Source organism: Olea europaea, unplaced genomic scaffold (genome assembly GCF_002742605.1).
Source record: "Olea europaea var. sylvestris unplaced genomic scaffold, O_europaea_v1 scaffold987, whole genome shotgun sequence".
NCBI classification, from domain to species: domain Eukaryota; kingdom Viridiplantae; phylum Streptophyta; class Magnoliopsida; order Lamiales; family Oleaceae; genus Olea; species Olea europaea.
The window spans coordinates 166,260-187,011 of record NW_019268379.1 but is presented as its reverse complement, the minus strand read 5'-3'; the positions used below and the strand labels follow the sequence as shown (position 1 = coordinate 187,011).

Genomic DNA, 20,752 nt, shown 5'->3' with positions numbered 1-20,752 from the left:
AAAAGTTCCAGTTTTTTATACCTTTTTAGAAATGGGCAGCTCCAACATCCCCATTTCATGGAGGTTTCTCTTTCTCTAATCAAGGCCTCTCTCTTCTACCGTCCACTTCCCAATTTGCATATTAGTCTATCTCCCTAAGAAACTTTTCCTTCCAATCCACACTACTAGTACTAGAACTAACCCCCTTTTCCTCTTGCATGTCCTCAACCTTGTCTTGTTGTAATTTCACCTTATACTTGTGCAACAATGCTTTAGAAAATAGGAGCCCAGATGAATCTTTGGATTCAACATGGGCATTGAAGTTTTTATAGAAATTCCTTTGGAATGTGGTCTTTTAAAAGTGGTGGATGTATTTAGCAAGGCTCTTGCTTCCATGGCTTTATTTTTCTGTATTTTTTTCCTTTAGGTGTAGGGCTACACAAAAAAAAAAAAAAAAAAAACCATGAAACCGTTGGTTCAGTTTCCCTCAAACTGTATCAAAATGGTTTGGTTTAGATTTTGATTTTCAAAAATCGCACAAAACCAAACCGAACCATTTTTAAATTTTTTAATTAAAAATAAATTTTATTAACTTGAAAATTTTACAATTTTCACTTTTCAAAAAAAAAAAATCAACTCAACAATACAAATTATAACCAAACTATTGAAATAATCATAGAAAGTAAATTAGATTCATCATTATTGACCTATGATAGGTTTTTAACATATATTCTCACCTAATATCTAAACTAAACTAAAGTTATTCCAAAATCATATAAAATGAAGAAAAAATATATTTTCAACAATTCGAATTATAATTCAACAAAACTATGTTAACAAATCACGTCCAAAATTTCAGAAACCCTAATACAAACTCTTATTTTTCTAACATTTGACGCTTGTTTGCCACTACTGAATGAATTGTCAGTCATCTTTGCTTGTTAGTCTACTAATCTCTACTTGAATTACATATTTTTCTCTTCTCTTTCGGTAAGCCTTGGATTTTTATTCAAGTCATTTTTCCATTGTTCTTTCTTTTATTTTTTATTTTTAACTTATTATATACTTGTGAGTTGTGATTTAAATAGAAAAATAATTGTTTGTGTGTCTAGATGATAATGAACTTGTTTGTGATTTGAAAAGAACGAAGGACGGAGCGCACTAATTATATGAAAATGTTAAAATTTTATAACTAGTACTACTACGTTATACTTTCATAAAATAGTTAGATAATGAAATTCCTCAATCCCCAATAAGTTGTAACTTTATCAATCTTTGTACATTTAAACATACCGTATTCAATCAATTATTTAACATCTCACTAGCAAAACGAATAGAATTTTAACCAAACTATAATAATAGAATGTAACTTTATTTTTACCAATTGTTATATAATAATATGAATGTCAAATAAGAAAATGTAAATAAAAATGAAGAAATATGTATTTGTTCTATTAACATCTTTTAACAACCAACTTTGAAAATAATTTATTCATGGGTCTCATGATAAATATGAATGTAATTTAACATTTAACGTTATTAGTTTTCGTTTAAATTTATATTTAACTTATGTTAAATACATTACTATAATGTCAAAAGGTAAACGACAGATTAAAACAGAATCAAATCGCAAATTATTGTTTGGTTTAGTTTGGGTTGAAAAAAATTTCAAATTGCATAAAATATTTTGAGTTAAAAATATAGCACAAACCGCGCAAATTGAACCGCGTTCACCCCTATTTAGGTGAAACGATTTACACAAACTATTTTATGGATATGGAAAATGTAAAATTGGAAACTTACGATTATAGGACTATGGTTGGATGGAAGGGGTTGGATGGCTATATTTGTGATAGATTTGTAATTTATTGAAAATTTGAGATTGCGATTGCAATTAATTTTTTATTTTTTTATATTTTTTGTTTTATTTCAATATGAGGATAAAATCATCAAAAATGAATCATTAGAACTTTCTGAGCACTAAAAAATAAAAATAGAGATAAAATGTCAAAAAACGAAAAATATACACATTTCGCACAATAACATTCAAAGTTAAAAGTATTTTGTGCTGTTTTCCCATTGCAAAGCTACCCCTATTCTCAATCTTCTCCACGTGGGAATCCTATCCTCATTTCCTCTTTTGCCCACTCGTGAATTATAACGTATATACAGTGTACAAGCGTTCAAATCCCTATCCTTCGTCTTCTCGATTTTCACGATTTCTGTGTGTTGTTTCTAGCTTCTGTTTGTTTTTCTAAAATTGTAGATTTATATATGTTTCGTTAGATGATAATTGAAATTTGATCCGAGAAGTGGATCTGAAACTCTGATGGAAAGGATAGTCGGAGGTAAATTTAAACTGGGCCGTAAGGTCGGCAGTGGATCCTTCGGCGAAATATTTATGGGTAAGTTTTTTATGCACCTATGAACAGTTTTTATTTGCTGAATTTCTTTGTGTTTTACTTTCAACATAAGCTGAGTATTTTTTATTTTAACTAAAACTTCGGGGAATTTTTTATTTTGCAGCTACACATATTGATACTTTTGAGATCGTTGCGGTGAAGATCGTAAGTTCTGAATTTAATTAAAAATGACTCTTTTTATTTCATAAAATTGTTGCATGTAGTTTTGATTCAGGGTTTCCATTTCTTCCTTCCTTTTCTTCTATCTAGAATCAGAAAGGTGTCTGCTCGTGGTTCTGTGTCATGTTGTATGTGCTATGCTTGTAAACATCATTTAAGCACACATGGAAAGATTGGGTCTGTTGTTGAAACTGCATGTCTAAATTGTCAGCATAGAGAGTAGTTAATATCAATGTATTACTGTTTTTATTTTTTATTTTTTATAATAAACTCAAATCCTTTGTATTTGTTTTTTCTCTGCAGGAAAATAATAAAACAAAGCACCCACAACTTCTTTATGAGGCCAAGTTATACAATAGTCTTCAAGGAGGAAGTATGTAATAATCATTTCCCAAGTGTTTTGAAATGCAAATGATGCACATTTTTTTGTATGTGTGTTTATGCCATTACCAGTGCCATGTAATTTACCTCCACATTGAAATAATAAGTGTACTTATTACTCCACTATGAAAACAACAGTCTCGGGATAAGTTTGGGAAGCCAAGATTTTCAAATGCTTATATGTGTTTAGTGCTCCTTTGACCGTGTCTAAAAGTAAAAGAGAAGTCAAAAGTTGATATACATGTTTCATTATTCTCAAACTGTCGTCAAGCACTCATATGTCTCAACTCTATGATTAAGGGTGAAAATTGGCAATTCTCTTGCATTATAATTGATAATATTCATTAAGTTTTCTTTTCTTCTATCTGAATGAAGATAAACGAATATTGGAAAGATGAGAGAAATTAGCTGTACCTATGTTAGAGCAATGTCAGGTTTCATATGGCTGTATTTATTGAGATGACGGTATAAGATCTGGTGGCATGAAACAAATGCCTATTAGCGTGTCTCTGATGTGTTGTGCATTCCAAATACACGTGTCTTAGCTTTCCATACATAGAGATTGCATAGCACTGAAGACTGCACGAGGACTCTATTATGACCGTCAGTTGTTTGCATTTTGGCTTGTTATTTTTAGGCTTTAAAGTATTTTATCTCCATTCGCTAATCAGGTGGTATACCTGGCATAAAATGGTCTGGCGTGGATGGGGAAGATAACGTCCTTGTCCTTGATTTGCTGGGACCAAGCCTTGAGGATCTTTTCGTGTACTGCAGAAGGAAGTTCTCGCTGAAAACTGTCTTGATGTTGGCTGATCAAATGGTAAGAATTTAATAATTTTATTTGTATTTGCTCCCAAACTCTTGCATTCTTCTTTTATTTCATACTTGTTACAATTCTTAGATCTGAATTGTTTATGCAGATAACTAGAATAGAATTTGTACATGCTAAAGGGTTTCTGCATCGGGATATTAAGCCTGATAACTTTCTCATGGGCCTTGGACGAAAATCAAATCAGGTAATGGTACTGCTGTTCTGTATTTTTTGTACTGTTTTCATTAACTCCCCCCACTCCCGAAACCAAAAAAAAAAAAAATAGAGTTCGTTTCTTCATGATTCGAATATGATATTGTGCTATTCAGGTTTACATTATTGATTTTGGTCTTGCCAAACGATATCGGGATTCAATAACAAATCGGCATATCCCCTATAGGTACACTTTCTGTTGTATAGTCAAGAATTTATTTATTTATTGTGTATTCTCTCATTATTTGGTGTTTATTTTCCTTTTTATCTTTTATTAATTTGATCAGTTAAAATTCTTGTTCACTATATAAAAATGATGAGAAGGTTACCTTGAAGGTTAGAAAAACACATTCTCGTGGGATTAAATTTGGAAAACTTAATTTGGAAATCATTGGGATTTTCTTCTCAATTTCCTAGTGTCCTTCATACGTCTCGCCAATCTATATATAATATTGATTTATTCTTCACTTGTTCAGGGAAAATAAAAACCTGACTGGGACTGCTCGGTATGCAAGTTGTAATACTCATCTCGGGATTGGTAAGTGGAGAGACACTTATCGTGCCTTTTTAAATATGTCTGATCTTTCATTCCTTTAGTTTTAGCAATGCAGAAGAGAGGAAAAGTTTTCAGGGGCCGCTATGAGCATTCAATTATATTTTCCTTTGTTTTGTAGAGCAAAGTCGGCGGGATGATTTAGAATCCCTTGGATATGTACTTCTGTATTTCTTGAGAGGAAGGTAAGCAGTTTTTCTAAATCTTCTTGCTTTAACCCCCGTTTGACCCCCATTAAAATTATAATTCATTTTTCTCTCTTATTATCAATCACACATTCTCGAATAAGATAATTAAGAAAACATTATTCTAACCATTAAATTTTCAAATAATGAGGCCAAACGGGGCTTAGTATAGTTTCAATTTTCAGTTTCTGATTAGGAAGCACTGACTCCCTTGGAGTGCGCTGGACGCCAAGATGTGGCATCTCTTTTTTTATTTTTTCACAATCAGATAACTAGATTAAAATAATAGGGAGGAAAAAAAGAAGACACTAACCTGAGCAAATGAGGAACTGCTGGTGTGGGGTTTTTTTTGTTGAAGTGGGTGGAGGGAGTGGAAATGGGTGAAAGGGAGTTGAGGAGGGGTAAAGGTGCTTTCTGAAATGGTCTGGAGCCCCAATGTATTTTGTTTCATAAACACCAATTAATTAAAAGTGAATACGGTTATAGCTAAAAAAGTAAGCATGGTTTTTAGGTTAGAAAATAGGCATGTTTTTTATAATAACAAAAAAAAAAAAAAATGATAGTGTTTTAATATTGTGTCATACTTTTTTGAAAAATCGCATTAGCATGCTTGTGTCGTGTGACGGTGTAGCATGTCCATGTTGGTGCTCCCTAGATTTTTCAAAAGATGATTCAAGTTGGCTTCTCTTTAACCAACTACTTGTTTGTGTATAGCCTTCCATGGCAGGGTTTAAAAGCTGCCACAAAGAAGCAAAAATATGACAAAATATGTGAGAAAAAACTATCCACTCCTATTGAGGTTGGCACATGTATCAATTGTTATTCGTTTTCTAGTCTGAGATTTTCTTTCAATGTTTTAATTGTGTTATACTTGTTCTTTCCCTGCCTGAAGATGTTGTGCAAGTCCCATCCAGTGGAATTTGCATCATATTTCCACTACTGTCATTCATTGACATTTGACCAACGGCCTGATTATGGATTCTTGAAACGCCTCTTCCGTGAACTGTTTACTCGCGAAGGTATTGTTTAGTCTGTTTCCCAGTTATATAAGCATGTAACATGTTTGTGTTAAAGAAAAGCAATTAATCATCTTGATTTTGTCGGATGATTAATCTGCAGTTGGGATGAGCACAAGATTGATGTGATGTCTCAGTTTCAATGTCTTAATAATGCTATCTTGACTTATCAACTAAATAGTTTCTATATTGCAGGATATGAATTTGATTACATATTTGACTGGACCATTCTAAAATACCAGCAAGCAAAAATAAGTAAAATGCAACAACGGGAATCAGTAATGTCTTTCTCCCTTTGTTTCTCAAATTCCCTTCTTTATGTTGATAGAGTGATTGTTGGTTCTTTTGCCTACTTGACCGGTCTATATTTGCCAGCATCATCAGTGTGTTTTCTTTGTGTGAAACTGCACATCATTAACATCTTTTTCTCATAGTTGAATGTATAAATTTTTGACAGCCGACTGCTGGAGAGAGTAGTCATCCAGTTCCAATGGATATAGAGAAGCAAAAAGGTTAGATATTTCTGGTGCTTTTTGCTTGACAGGATAACAAAGTGTAACATAAAATTATTTATCCAATTCAAGTTATTGTTGGAGGATTAAATTGTGTATGGAAAATTTTTATTTCGCTTAATCGTATTTGTTCCACTTACCGCAAAGGGGAATGTTTTGCCTATTTTGTAATATGTACAATGCATCAATACTCTTGAAATTACACAGATTAAGTTAATCATTGGCAGCGTAATTATTTTCTAATGGTTCTTAGTGCATAGTTAACACTGGGATTGAGGTTGAAACAGAAACCAAAAACCAAATAAACCAAATAAAATAAAGAGAATAACATCAAAATTAGATTAAATATGCTGGTATTGAATGTCCTGCCTGTCAGTTTTTCTTCGATAATTTTCTTTCATATATCTTTCAGTAACTGAACAGTGACATTTTTTAATTTGATGTCTGCAGCCAATAATACTTGTTTAGTTGACTTGGGTGAACGAATGAGATCAAACAATGCAGCTGCTAGTTCTGGCGTCCGTATGGAATTTAAATCGTCAACAAATCGAAATTTGACTTCCGAGAATCCTCTTAGTAGAAATGTATGCCAGAGATATGACATCAATTTTTATTATCCATGTTTTTCCCTTTTATTTCGTGTAAAAATAAATTGTTCAGTTTTCTTATGGCTGTATGAATAGTGTTGTCTGATCTTGGTGTTCTTAATATTATAAGCAATCAAATTTATCTTTTTATCTATCAGCAGATTGGACTCTTATTTTACTTAATTCTGTAGATGATGAGCAATGCACACATGCCATCTACTTCATTTGCTTCTGCTGTCATGGCGAAAGGGAATGGCTCAAAACTTATAGTATCTAATGAAGCAAGTACTGCTAATGCAAATGGCGATAATACTGGTCCTTCAAGCAGTTGGATCTCTTCTCTGCGTCGTATATCTTCTGCCAAGTGATTCATATGGTAATGTTGTCCCACTACAACCCCACGCCTTCCCTTTCTATATCCAGCATTCAGTGGCTAGGTTATTCATATGGATGCATGTTAATATACCATGTTCAGTTGCTTATGTACTGATTTTCTGTTTTCAGGTAGACACCAAGCTGAACCAGTGCGCATGCAGGGGATTTGGACTTATCATCTGCATGCCATGGTTACAAGGTTGTAAGTAGTGTGTGGCGGATCATTTTATGAAGACCTTTGGTTTCAATTTTTATCAGATATGGCGATGTTCAACTACACAGACGTTACGGTTACTCTGTGGGTGGAGGCCTTGGTTAGATGTCCCTGAGATGATAGCTGAACACATGGGCTGATTGGTATTGACATATCAAATATCTCAGCTTCCCAGACGTATTGATGCAACAAATTAATTGCTACTGTTTTGGTTTTTTGGTTAATTGTAAAAGGAATAATATATTCAGCTATTTTCTCAGTTGATAGATCTCACTGTCATATTGTGCATATGGTGGTTTTTTTAAGTTTTGTTTCATGTGCTTCTTAATATGGGTTGCTTGCTTGTGCCAAGAGGCCTGTAAGGATCAATATAAAGACAATTGAGCCAACTTGATCGTTGGTATTATCGCCACAAAGAAGAGCTTTCGGATTATTTTATTTACTCTTTCATATGATGTGAACTGCATGCCCTTCAGATCCTTTGGTGACAAGAAACCCCTCCTGGAAAATGTATTGATAATGTGAAATGGATTTTTCATAGTAAACGTGGAATCTTCAAATTTGGGAAGCCAATATTTTATGCTTCCTTGTTTATTGAGTTTGTTTTCAGGAAAGAATTTTCCATAAATGACTTCCTATTTATGCTCGAGGGTCGTACTAAGATGAACATCTGGTATACTAAAATGGGTAAAGCTAAGAACCAAAAATATACGCTTCAAGATGGTGCAATTGAGGATAAATCAAGGGAATAATGACTTAGGTGATTGGGAAGAGACTTTTTTTCAAGAGTGATGTGATTAATCACTAGTTTAGATTATGGTGGGGCAGGTAAAAAAATCACATGGCTTGTGGTTGGTAAGATCTAGTTTCACTAGATGTAGCAGTAAATAGAGTAGCGAAGAAGGGGATTTATGTAGCAGTCCCAAATTTATTTGGATCTATGGCTTTGCTTTTGTTGTTGTATGCTTGATGGCCTGACTATTTGGTTACGCTGTAGGGTCATTTTAGCTGCTGTGTGAATATATGACCTTTCTATCTGGGATATAATATTATCTCACTGAAAAATGGAGAAATATCTTATTGCTCCTTATGATTTGCTTTATATCTTCTTGTGAACTGGTCGAATCTGCCAATGCTGTAATCTCTTTTACCTCCCCTTTGTAGCATCCTATATCATGGTAATAATGGCTTACTGTATTAATTGAATTTATTCTTCTCAATCTTTTGTCATGCTTCCTCTAGTTTCTACATGGCCGGGCACTCGTTTTAGTCTGTTGTTCTTTCTTTTAATCATTTCACCATCTTAACTTGCTTAGAATCGATAAATTTGTGGCTTAAAAGCGCCTTTAAGTCATTGAATTGCTGTTCATTTGCACGTGATTTGTATCCCTTGGATACAGATCAAAGCTTATTCAAATGATGAAGCTTACCAACCACTTTATTTTTGAAGTTATTTTAGATTACCTGTCAATTTTGAGTTCACACATTTGCAAATTGCAGGATTTGCTCTTTATGTTATAGTGGGAAGAAAGAAACAGAGATATTATTGAAGGCTGGTACTGCCACTGTCTGGTGTAGCTTCGTGAGATAAGTCTGTCTTTCCTATGATCAGTAACAAAAGAAGCTGGAGTTTTTGAATCTTTGGGTTTGCCCTTGTTAATTTTATGAAATTGCAATGCGTTTTCTAATGAATCGGAAACACCTGACTTTTTGGTTTAAGCTTATAATGGATTTATCACAAGGGAGGCAATCTGTTGAATGTATTGTGGTCTGCCTGTACATATCTTTCTGCATATAATACACAAGGTTTACTGGATTGCTTTAAAAGCCACATTTTGAGTTGTTGGTTTCTAACATGGATTATAATCTGGCAACTTGTCAAAAGATTGCAGAAAATGAACTGGGCTTATTGGCCTTAGTTCTGAAGAACTAAAGCTGGTATATGGCCTTCATGTTGTACATGAAATTCTGTAAATACATTCATGAGAAAAACAGTGATAAAGCTGTAGAAAATGGAAGACTTCCTGGATAATTGCTGTGAAAATCTGGATGTGTGAGTGCCAACTAGGTCGTAATGAGCTCTTTATGCTATTGCAGGACCATTGATTTGAAGGACAGTGACAATAAAACTGCACATACAGTTTGGGTTGAATAAAAAAAAAACAGTTATGTTTATCAATTCTTGGTGTATGATGTTGATCCCGCTCTTTGTAGTACTTTTAGGATCTTTTTCTGCCGGGTTACAGATTGGCAAGCCGGTGAAGGTAAGTAGGGATTTTACCTTCTGTCACGGTGATTCCCTTGGATTCTGTTTGAAATTTATGTAAAATAGTTGTGGAGATTGTCATCCTTGCCAACAGGCCCCCATCTTGAAAGGTATGTCGAGTAGTTTTGGTTCAGTCATCGTCATCTCTGCTTGCGCTATTATGCTGGATGTTTACTGTACTTGTCGAAATGTTAGGGATATTGGATGGGATTGGCCAGCATAAGTATCAAGTTTTTTGTTTCTTTTTCCTCTTTAACACTGTTCAGGGTAAAAGCTGCAGCCAGGGGCAGTACTCTAATGTCGTGCGTAGTTAATTTTTGTTGGGCCAACTTCTATCGCCTCGTGATGAACTCAACTATCCACTTCTGTTCTGCCAGAATCAAGATTTGATGGTCCTTGCTACTGTTGGGATATTCTATACAGGTAAGATTACAGATCGAGCGAGTCGAGTCTTGTTTAGACGAGTTCACTTTCAATTGATCAATTGAAGTGTCAAACTTCTTGGCCCCATCATATAGCCCTATGTGATTTAAATAAATCGTATCCAATTAGTACCAGGCACAAAATTAATTTTATTTTTCAAATCATGAACGGCTAGATTCACAAATGAAAGTGATGATATATTTTTTATAAAGTGGGTTTTAGTGACGACAACTATCGGCGGACTTTAGCTGGTTTGGATCACCAGCAATAAAACGTCTAAAACGAAAACTCTTGGATTTGATTGCTTTTTTGGAAAAATATATTATAAGCTCCTTATGATTTGAAGTTGATGTTAATTTTAAGGGATAATTGCAATAAAAGCCTCAAATCTTTGAAACGCTAGTAGAATTTTTTCAAACTTTTGATTTGTTGTAATTGTTATTTCTAACATTTCCAAACGTTGCAGGCGAAATTCTTTTGGACAATTTTCATCCTTAATTTTGTCAGTTGATCAAAATTTTAACTTTGACCTCATTTTTAATATTTAGAAAGAGGTAAAATGATAATTTTTTATTTATCACATTAAATAATTAAATAAAAAATAAAAATAGTCATCTTCATTCTCACCCCCACCCCTTCTCAGCCTTAAGGAAAATTCTTGTTGTACTCAATTGTATGTATATTCAGGTGGGCCCCATCCATGTGAGAGAGGGACATCATCATGTACAAATTTTTATGTACACATAGCACATTCCCAGACGTAAAATCAAATAGACCTTCAACTTGCACATTGATATGTTTCATGCGTAAACTTGGGTTTCAAATCTGGGGGTTCAAATTTCCGGCAAGAATAATGTTAAATTTTGATTTGGTAATATAAATAAACCAGTTCGTTTTTTAAACAAATCCAATTTTCTAACAACCCAATCCATTTCGAGTTGATCTTCACAAGTTCGTTTGCCTAGCAGCCCTTTTGTGTTATACAGACCAGTGTGGAGATGCACCGCCAATGTAGTATGGTGACTACTTTCATCTACCCTACATTTGTGGATTTTAGACCCAATCAAAGCTGGAGTTTAACAACAGACAAGGGTCTATTATTCTTGGATGGAGTTTAACCGCCAATAGCAGGTGGCTGGTGGAGGTAGAGGTGGCGGAGGTCTGGTATCTGATTTTGGGTTTGAGGTGGGTGGCGATGGGAGTGAGGACAAAGACGAGTGTGTTTTTATTTTTTATTCCTTATTTTTAAATTCAATTTGTTTTATTATTTAACTTGATAAATCGAAAATTTCTCTTTTGCCCATTTCTAAAATATTAAAAATGCGGTTAAAGTTAAAATTTTGGTCAACCAACAAAATTGTTGATGGAAATTATCCAAAAAGACTTCACCTGCAACATTTGGAAAGGTTATGGATGACGATAGCAACAAATCAAAGGTTTAAAAAAAGTCTACTAGTTGGGACTTTTGCTACGATTATCCCTAATTTTACCTACACATGTACAACTATTTACACACAATGGGGGATTCATTACTTATCTTCATTGTAATTTTGTTGTAGTTTCTTCTAAACAAGCTAAATTAACATAAGACTAATAAGGGGTTTGTTTGGTATGACTTTTGAGAAGATTGTCATATATGACATAATTGTTTAGAGTGCACCATTCAGGATGGGGTTTTTCTTCCTATGGATATCCCTTTACGACATGTGGATAGAACCCTCGACGAGATGACAGAGTGCACCATAAGGTTGTCTCCACAGGACATCTGCCTTCCAACTTTAATGTTGCCTTTTAGCTGTCGCAGGATTTGAATCTTTGATACTCCGTAGAGAACCTTCCTACTTTATCACTGCGCCATGTCTGTTGGGGCCAAAAAAATAGTTTTTCTATGTTGTTTATTTTGAATTGTATAGATTTCATGTTTTTTATCATGAACTAAATTATTCTTCTAGAGTTTGACTAACCAAAACTTGAGAGTATAATTTGAATTTATTTTAGTTATTTCTATAAAAAAAAATTCATTCCATTTTATTTGTGTTTATGATTTTAATGTTTTTTTATTTAATTGACCACTAATTGAATGATTAGATGTTAATTAATTCTGGTACTCGAGAGAGGAAAATTTAGGCACAATCATAAGATTAGCGCACGTAGATTTTATGGGTTTTCGAGAGAGTGTAGAATCTATGAAGCTTACTCTATAAAAGAACTATGAACTTGATAAATTCTTAATTTTAACTTGAAATAAAGATATTGGAATTGAAATTTAGGATTAATTTATAGTCAGCACTCGAGAGGGAGATATAAATACAATTGAGCTCTTACTTATAAACATGAGAAAGTTGATTAGAGATAATTAGATAATTGAGAATCATATTTGATAGTTAGGTAAAATCAAATCCTGGGCTTTCTTATCTTGAGTAATCTTTCAAACTTGTTTTGATATCGTTGAATTTGTCACCATATTCATCATTATATTAGTTTAAAATATTGATTTTATAATTCAATCGTCTAGATAAAATAAAAGGTTATATAATTATAGTGCTTAGTAGAATTTGAATTGCAATCTCTGTGGGTTTGTCAATCTCAACTCTATTCATATATTACAAAACTTGATATTGTACACTTACGATATAAATGACGTTATAGAAAACGCATGACATATTAGATGCCTATTGGCGAGATGTGGAAGATTTGAGGTGGTGTGATGTGGGTTGTGGTGTATGAAAATGGTGATGGTGACGGATACAGATTCAAATTCAGATCCTAGGGCAGTTGGCAGTGGTGTTTGCAGGTGGTTTTATTACTGTTGGTGGTGGTTTGTGGAGTGATTTTGGGTGGTGGTGACACTGTTAGGCTTTGTTGTTGGTGGTGGTGGTACATGGGTGTTACTACTAGCAATGGTATCTATTGTGGTGGTAGTTGCGAAGTAGTGATGATTTTTGGTTGTGGGTGTTAGTTTTGTTTGAGGTGGTAATGTACTAATGTTGCTACCTAGAGGTGGAGGTGGTGGTTTTGGCGATGGTAGTGTTGGAGGCTATGCGACTAGAGACAATGGTGTCACAAAATTTTTTAATTGATTGTGACCAATAAATTGGTTAATATGTGACTAATGAATAGATAAGTCGAGATGAATAAATATTTTGTAATCTAAAAATTTATTAATTTGTAATCAATAATTTGATAATTTATGACATTGTGACTTATAAAACTTGTGAGTTGTAATCGAAAAAATAAATTGTGATCTATAAATTTTTTGATTTATAACTTATGAATGAATTGTAACCTATAAAATTTGTTATTTGTGATCGTGAAATAATTTATTATCTATAAAATGTTTGACAAACCAATTAATTTGATAATTGTGATCAAATTATATAAAATTGTGACTTTAATGTATTTAATTAATAAAATATATTTTAACTAATTATTTTATAAATAAAATTTATTTATGTTCGAGTTTTGAAATTTTAAACTTTGTTTCTTAGTTTTGAAAAGAGTCATAGTTAATCTCTTATATATGACATTTTCCCGCAATACAAACATTATGCTGTCAAGTGAAGCAAAATGAATTTTTCACCCTAAATGGCTAGGGAAAAAGTTTGTGTTTATATACAAAATATTTTATTATTTAAATGTGTAGTTAAAAATGAGTATAAAAACTAAAGAGTTTTAAAATTACGAGTGTCAAACATGAACTTAATTTCTTTGAATCGCCTCCATTATAATGAGATTTTGGAACTAATGTATTTTAAAATAATAATTTTTGAGAGAATATGTGATTAAAAAAGAAGGAAATATTTTTAATTTATATATAATATAATTTTGTTGAAGAATATATGATCAAAAAGAAAAATATATTAAATTTTAATGGTATCAAACAAGGGGTAAAAATAAGGGTTGACTTTAATTCAAATTTTTAGATGAATCAAACATTGAGTAAAATTGATACTTCCACCTCTATCAAAATCCACGTATACCTCAAGGCGTGAGTGACAACACAGTCGACCTATTTGACGAAACATTCGCTAGAGCTCACAGAAAATCACGTCGCAAAACACAGAGGGAGGAAAAGGATGAGGTCACGAGAGAAGGACCAAACGACGTCACACCATCCACTATTGAGCAGCCTCGTTGTGCGTCCCACCGACAGCGTTGATGGAGGAGGTGCCACTGGTGGCGGTGGTGCTGGCAGCGATTACGAACCCGGCGAGGTGCGTCGTGATCCGCCTCCGTATTTTCGTTCGGATCGATACGCCTCCGATGATCATGGTTTGTTTTTATCCTGCTATTAATACTCTATTTTGCCTAATTTGTTAGAAATCAGATCCCAACCCTAATTTTCTTATTTTTTTACTCTTATTCTGTTGTATGTGTTTCAGGATTCAATATAACCTTGTTAGCATAGAAAAATATGATTTTTGTTTGATTCGTTGATGATAGTAATTGTGTCGTAATATGTAAGTACCATACATGTGGAATTTTAAACAAGGAAAGTAAATTAGGTCTTCTATATGTTTTAATTTGGGGCTTTATTGAGTTAATGTGTCTTCTTAGTGTTTGAGCTCGAACTTGATGAGTTCAAGGTATACTGAGGAATATGAGAGCTACGCAAGCTTGAGCTCAAATTCAAGTCTTATCTCCATTCACACCCTTGCACCTCTTACATAAAACCTGTAATGCCTGGGATTTTCTCATCTTAGATAAACGAAAGAGCTCAAGTTTTTATATATATATAATAAGTATCAACAAGAAGATGATGTTGACTATTGATCTCTCCATGAATGTAATGAAATTCTTTACTAAGCCCTTGTTTGATTTTTATTTTTTGGGAAATGATTTTTTGTAAAGTAATTTTTTTTGAAGAATTTGGTAAAATATAGGGAAAAATTATGAGTCCACGCCCAAAATTATTTTATTGGGTGAATTTGTGGTTTTAAATGAGTTAGAGGAAAAATGATTTTGAAAATCAAAATCAAAGGGCTAAATTTGTGAGATAATACAATGCCTTGCAGTCAAATTTTGGTGATATTACCAATTCTGTGTGTTTTAGTTTGTTTTTGTTATATTGAGAAGACATATGTGGACTTCTCAACATTATCAGAGTGCTATGTTGGTACTCTTTATGTTGACTTTCACTTATTTTATTTGAAACTCTTTTGGATTATAACGGCAGAAGAAATGTTGTTTCTTGGGAATCTTATCTATGAACATGCTGTTGTGTGCTATTTAGTGAAAAATGTATCTGATTGTCATTGTTTAGCAGGTGAAGTGTCTAGCTTATGCAAAAGAATGTGCTTTTGTATTGTCACCAAACTATGGTCGTTGAATATTATTCTGGAACATAAGATGACAATTTTCTATGATCTAGTGATCTTTGTCAGGAAGTAAATGTGTGGAGAGGCCTATTACATAATCAGGCTAAAGTACATTTAATAAAATTTAATGCTATTGATGAGTAAATAGGCATTATTTCTTTTTGATACTGCATTCTGTTGTGAATTTCTTCTTCTTGTTTAATATCCTGTAAATTATGGCATTTATTTCAAATTTGCGAGTCCATAAATATTATGACATACTTTATATGTTCATCAGTCTGTTTCCTCATTTTCAAGGATTGATGCTTGCAACCCTCGTTGCCATTGCCTTGTGTTGTCCACCAAAGAAATGTCACTTATGGACTATTGAATGGTGAATAAGTTTTGCTGTTGTTTTTTTCAGCGATAATTATGCCTGGTGCAAGAACTTGGGCCTTCAGGAAGGCACGTTGATGGGATTTTTAAATGATAACATGACTGTGTGGCAACTGATTTTTGAACTAATGGTATTACTTCGTTGGCAAGCCATGTGGTTGTATGAATATGTTTGAAGCTCTCAGGTTATGGTGAATGTGGTATATGTCGTTTTCTTTTCATGGGATTAAATTTTGACCAGCCATGCATCTCATTTGGAAGTAAGGTATGCTGATCATGTAAATGTTTACTAAGAAGATGTGCTGTTTTATCTGAGTTCTCAGATACAACTAACCGTAAATCTGACAGTTGTTAAAATCTCTAAGTTTGGGGAGCTATTTAACAATGATGAGGGGTGAGGAATGCAATTGCTACGAAAAAGCAGACATTGGCTGCTGATTGTATCTGATTTTAGTTGTATTCTTAATATTGGAAATGTTGAAATTCTGGTATGTGGTAAGTTTCTAGCCTGTTGAAGTTTGGGTTGAAGTTCAAAACTAAAATGTTTGAATGATTTATTGTGGGCTAACAGGGCCATTTTAAAGCAAAGTTTTGTGAGAGCAGACAGAATTGTGACTTCATGGATCGCATTATTTTGTAAAGTATCTGCTGGACTGACTTAGGTTCTGAATTGGATATGGGAAATGGAAACATAAAGCTGTTGGCATCTTGGAAAAGATTGGTTACATGGGGTATTGAACAGATAATTTCATTAATTTCTTATTGATTTTTGGTAGGATTTTGTTGTCTGTTTCAGGTTTGCGTGGTTGTTCATTCTCACTTTTTGTCGGGTACCTATGACCAAGGATCTCGGATGTATATATTTTGGAATGGTATCAACAGTGTGCCCTTGAGTGAACATGTAAATTCTGCAAGTGAACGAAGTTTCTATCTGAATTTCACCTAGGTGCATGACCAAGTGTTGGCTTGGTCACCATGAGTTTTGGCTATATATTGCAGGGTTGTTTAGAGATAACTAATTTTAACACTTAATGGTTGTCAAGTTTGATTGTGCCATCCAATTTAGCAAAACTTAGCTCATTTTTGTCCAAAGGATCTTAAATCCTGATCTTCTGAGGTGTGGATAGTTATGGTGTTTGTATTTTTACTGGTAACATCAGCATATTACTTGGGAAGCAATTTCAAGGGAAGTTGTTGGCTGGTTTTTTAGGCTCGTCTACACTAGTCTCTTATTTCTATAGTATTTTGACAAGGAGATGCTTCCAGTTGTGGTAACTGTTCCTTAACATGCTTGAATTTGTCCTTGGCATTTCTTGGGTTGCACATTGGCTTGTATAGGACACTATTCTTAGGTGACTTGTAATCACATGATTGGGTGTTTATAGCTTCGGGCACTGGCTTTTTTCAGGTTATAGAATGCGTGCAGGCTCCGTTTCTCCTGTGCGACGTAGTGATGCAGATCGTCGCTATAGTCCTGGTTTTGATCATTCTGGTGCTCCACCACGGGGTCGTGGAATTGGAAGTGGGAGAGATCTTGGTAGATATCGTGAAAGCTCCCCTCCTTATGGCCGTGGGAGGGGTGGTGGCAGGTTTGGTAGAGTGTATGATGGCCCTGGATATGGGCCTGGACCATTCAGAGGTGAAGGTTTGACAAGAAATAACCCTAATGTGCGCCCAAGAGAAGGAGATTGGGTTTGCCCAGATCCCTTGTAAGTCCTTTTTATTCTCCTTTTGCTCTCTATGTACATTTTTACCCTTGCCTTCTGGTTTGATCTTACTGGCCTTTTTCTTATTACGCTTTTGTCTTCGCAAATTAACACATTTGAGTTAAAATCCTTGTGCAGTATTTTGTTGGAAGATATGTCTGCAGATTCCATTAAGCCGATATTGATTTGGAGCATTACACTTGCGTATGGAAATATGTTTGCTTTTAAGGATGCCACGGAGCTTTGTGCACACATTTGCATAACACGTCTCTCTCATGTTATCTAACATTTTCTTTGATGTACCCCAATTGAACCAACAGAACTAAAATAAAATTAAAAAGAATAAATAAATTAAAATGAATATATCTGCTGGCTTACATGATGTGCATTTATGATTTGCCATTGCAACTAGTCTTTCTCCAGTATGTAAGTTCCTTTTTGTTCAAGAGGACCATTCATGAATATAATCTTGTTACCAAGTTCTCATTCTACTGGAGTTTGACAACCCTACTTACTGATCTTTCAAAAGGGATCTTTTTCTTCATATTTATTGCATGCGTGTGCTTGGTGTGAAGTGACAATTACTTCAACATTCACTTTTGAATTTATGTTGAGTTAAAAGCTGGGGGAGGCAAAAAGAAAGAGAAAATTTTGCTTAGCATTTGAGATGTAGTGACAGGGTAATTGAAATGTGCTGTGGGGTTTTTGTATTTGTTCTATTCTTTTCATATTTTCGAATGTTCATTTTTCTAAAATTAGCAACCTACTTGCTTGTGTCTAAAGCAGTTCTTTTGATGTCCCAGATGTAAAAACTTGAATTTTGCTAGGCGTGAGCACTGTAACAACTGCAACAGGTTCCGTTATGCACCTACTGGGAGTCCTAGGAGAGGTTATCCTGGTCCCCTGCCGACTTCCACTCGTCATTTTCCTGGTCCTTCGATGGATCGCTCTTCAGGGAGGAACATGAATGGCTATAGGTCTCTTCCTCGTGGTTGGGCCAGAGATGGTCCTAGAGATTTCAGAGCTGTTGCCCCTCCCAGAAATGAAGGCAGATTCCCCGATCCTCCAATCCGTAGAGATGAACCAGATTTCCCAGTCCAGGACTTCAGGGATAGATACAGGTTCGATAGACCAGTACCCCTAGATTTGGGCCCTAGAAATCGTGGAAGGGATGGCTTCATTAGTGAGAGGAGAGGGGCATATGAGAGACGACCAGTTTCACCACCTCCAGCAGCACTTGCTCATGGCCCGTATGAGAGACGACCAGTTTCACCACCTCCAGCAGCACTTGCTCATGGCCAATGGGCTCGAGATATTAGAGGGAGAAGCAGGTCTCCTGTTAGAGGTGGGCCACCACCGCCTAAAGATTACCATCGCGACATATATATGGATCGGGGCCGAAATGATCGGCGTTGTATGGGAAGGGAGGCATTTTAGCTGGTGGTGTCGAAGCATTGCATTGCAGATATTGGTGTGTTGAGAATTTTAAGGATTATGTTGCATAAAATTACTCTTTTTTTTTTTTTTTTTTTTTTTTTTTGTCTGAAGTTGGATGTACTTTGTGTTGAGAGTTTAGCTGAGAGTCATGTCATTTTGAAGTCTTGATTACTGTTCTGGAGATGTTCGTGTTCACGGAGAATCCAACGTTTTGCTCGACAATTTTGTGCATTTTATCGTAGTAAAAGCCATTCTATGGAAACTCGAGTGTTCTTTTGCATGAGCTGCGTAATTTTATGGCTTTTTGTGAATGTGATCTTAATCCTTGCGATTTTGTGGCATGTTAAAATGTATGTTGGCAAAATTATTTTAAAATTATAAATTGGGCAAAACATTATTTTTATTATACATTTTATTGGACTCGTAGATTCTTGAAGGGTAAATATTCACAATTTTTATTCACATATTTTGAAGGATACACAACTTATAATTTTCAAAAATGCTTTTAAATATACAAATATCCAGCATGTTAGGTTAGGAGTTGGTTTGATATTGCTGTGCTGCTAAGAAAAGTGCTAAATTTTTAGTGAATTTTTATTTCAGAATTACTCTATATACAAATTAAACAAAAATGATCTAGTCTCTGTTTGGTTTAGATAAAAGTTAGTTTTTTCAGTTAATTTTGAAAAAAGTTGATGACATGTGGTTGAAAGTTGTGAATACCATGAAATGTGATTGAAATAAATAAGAATGAGAATGAAAAATATAGTTGTTATGAGTCTCATACAAGAGATAAAAATTCAAATTTGATAGTTTGATGTGATGAATAACGATCATATTTTTCTTTTTAATGAAAAAAGAATATGAAACAAACAAGGCCAAACGAAAATGCTTGTGTACATTATCCTCTATATAATCTTTTGTAAATTGAAGAGAAGTCAAAAAATGTGGAGAGATTTATTTATTTATATTTTTGGCTGATGAGATTTTGATCCAATTAAATTTCGTTATATCATTTGTTGGTAGTGGTGATGTATATGTAGCATAACCATGAAATAAATTGTCGATTTTGACTTATATTTTGAAGAGGGTTTTTTTTTTTTTTTTTTTTTTTTTTTTTTTTTTTTTTTTTTTTTGTGGGGGGTTGGGGAATGATATTTTGAATAGAGATTTTTTGGAGAATAGGTAGTTAAAAGTAGAAAAAAAAAATTAGGTTTATGTGCAATTTTATAGTGTGAATGTGTGATTAAAAATGAGTATGATAAAAAAAAATAAGTTTTGAAAAAAAATAAAGACAAATAGTGGCTAACTTTTAACTCAAATTTTTAATTGGAATATACGGAAAAATTACTCTACACCCAATATGTTAGCCCTTGTTTGGGCTCCATATATTCATCAAAATATATTTTTAACAGTGATTTAACATTATTTCAAATACATATTTCTCAATAAAATAATATTGCACACAAATTCAAAATTTGTCCTTATTTTTTAACTACACATTTTCTATCATAAAACTATTTCAAATGTATTTTTTTGAGAAAAATGGGGCTCAAACAAATGTGCCTTTTGTATTATTAGTATCATTTCTAGCATTTATAAATTTAATTTTTTTTCCTTTTACATCTTTATGTGCCTTTTGTACTATTAGCATCATTTCTAGCATTTATAAATTTAATTTTTTTCTTTTATATCTTTAGCAATATTATAAAAAAAATTTCTAAGGCAATATACATTCCCCAGAGTAGTTTGAAAATAACAAAAAATAAATCTATTATATTTGAAAACAGGAGTTGGTTTGATATTGCTGTGCTTCTAA

General features: G+C 33.8%; 2 protein-coding genes across 6 annotated transcripts; both read left to right on the top strand.

The window, feature by feature from the left end:
* Window positions 1-2,049: 2,049 nt before the first annotated feature.
* On the top strand, window positions 2,050-9,880 carry LOC111392836 (casein kinase 1-like protein 3). Of its 3 annotated transcripts, XR_002702340.1 has the most exons (17): window positions 2,050-2,384; window positions 2,506-2,546; window positions 2,865-2,934; window positions 3,614-3,762; window positions 3,863-3,958; window positions 4,083-4,153; window positions 4,443-4,504; window positions 4,641-4,704; window positions 5,419-5,503; window positions 5,597-5,723; window positions 5,916-5,998; window positions 6,178-6,232; window positions 6,683-6,816; window positions 7,011-7,195; window positions 7,324-7,551; window positions 8,909-9,053; window positions 9,506-9,880. XR_002702340.1 is itself a non-coding variant. In XM_023018227.1 (15 exons), exons 1-14 carry the CDS (start codon window positions 2,309-2,311, stop codon window positions 7,185-7,187), a joined length of 1,290 nt encoding a protein of 429 aa, XP_022873995.1. In that variant the 5' UTR covers window positions 2,050-2,308; the 3' UTR covers window positions 7,188-7,195; window positions 7,324-7,850. The 3 variants fall into 3 exon arrangements, 1 of the variants encoding a protein (XP_022873995.1); XR_002702339.1 differs by having other exon boundaries at window positions 8,909-9,573; XM_023018227.1 differs by lacking the exons at window positions 8,909-9,053; window positions 9,506-9,880 and having other exon boundaries at window positions 7,324-7,850.
* A 4,171-nt stretch (window positions 9,881-14,051) lies between these two features.
* Window positions 14,052-19,213, top strand: LOC111392837 (transcription initiation factor TFIID subunit 15b-like). Of its 3 annotated transcripts, none has more exons than XM_023018228.1 (3): window positions 14,052-14,369; window positions 17,199-17,499; window positions 18,300-19,213. In XM_023018228.1, exons 1-3 carry the CDS (start codon window positions 14,174-14,176, stop codon window positions 18,931-18,933), a joined length of 1,131 nt encoding a protein of 376 aa, XP_022873996.1. In that variant the 5' UTR covers window positions 14,052-14,173; the 3' UTR covers window positions 18,934-19,213. The 3 variants fall into 3 exon arrangements, with proteins under 3 accessions (XP_022873996.1, XP_022873998.1, XP_022873999.1); XM_023018230.1 differs by having other exon boundaries at window positions 14,168-14,369; window positions 15,819-17,499; XM_023018231.1 differs by having other exon boundaries at window positions 14,245-14,369; window positions 15,713-17,499.
* The last annotated feature ends 1,539 nt before the right edge of the window (window positions 19,214-20,752 follow it).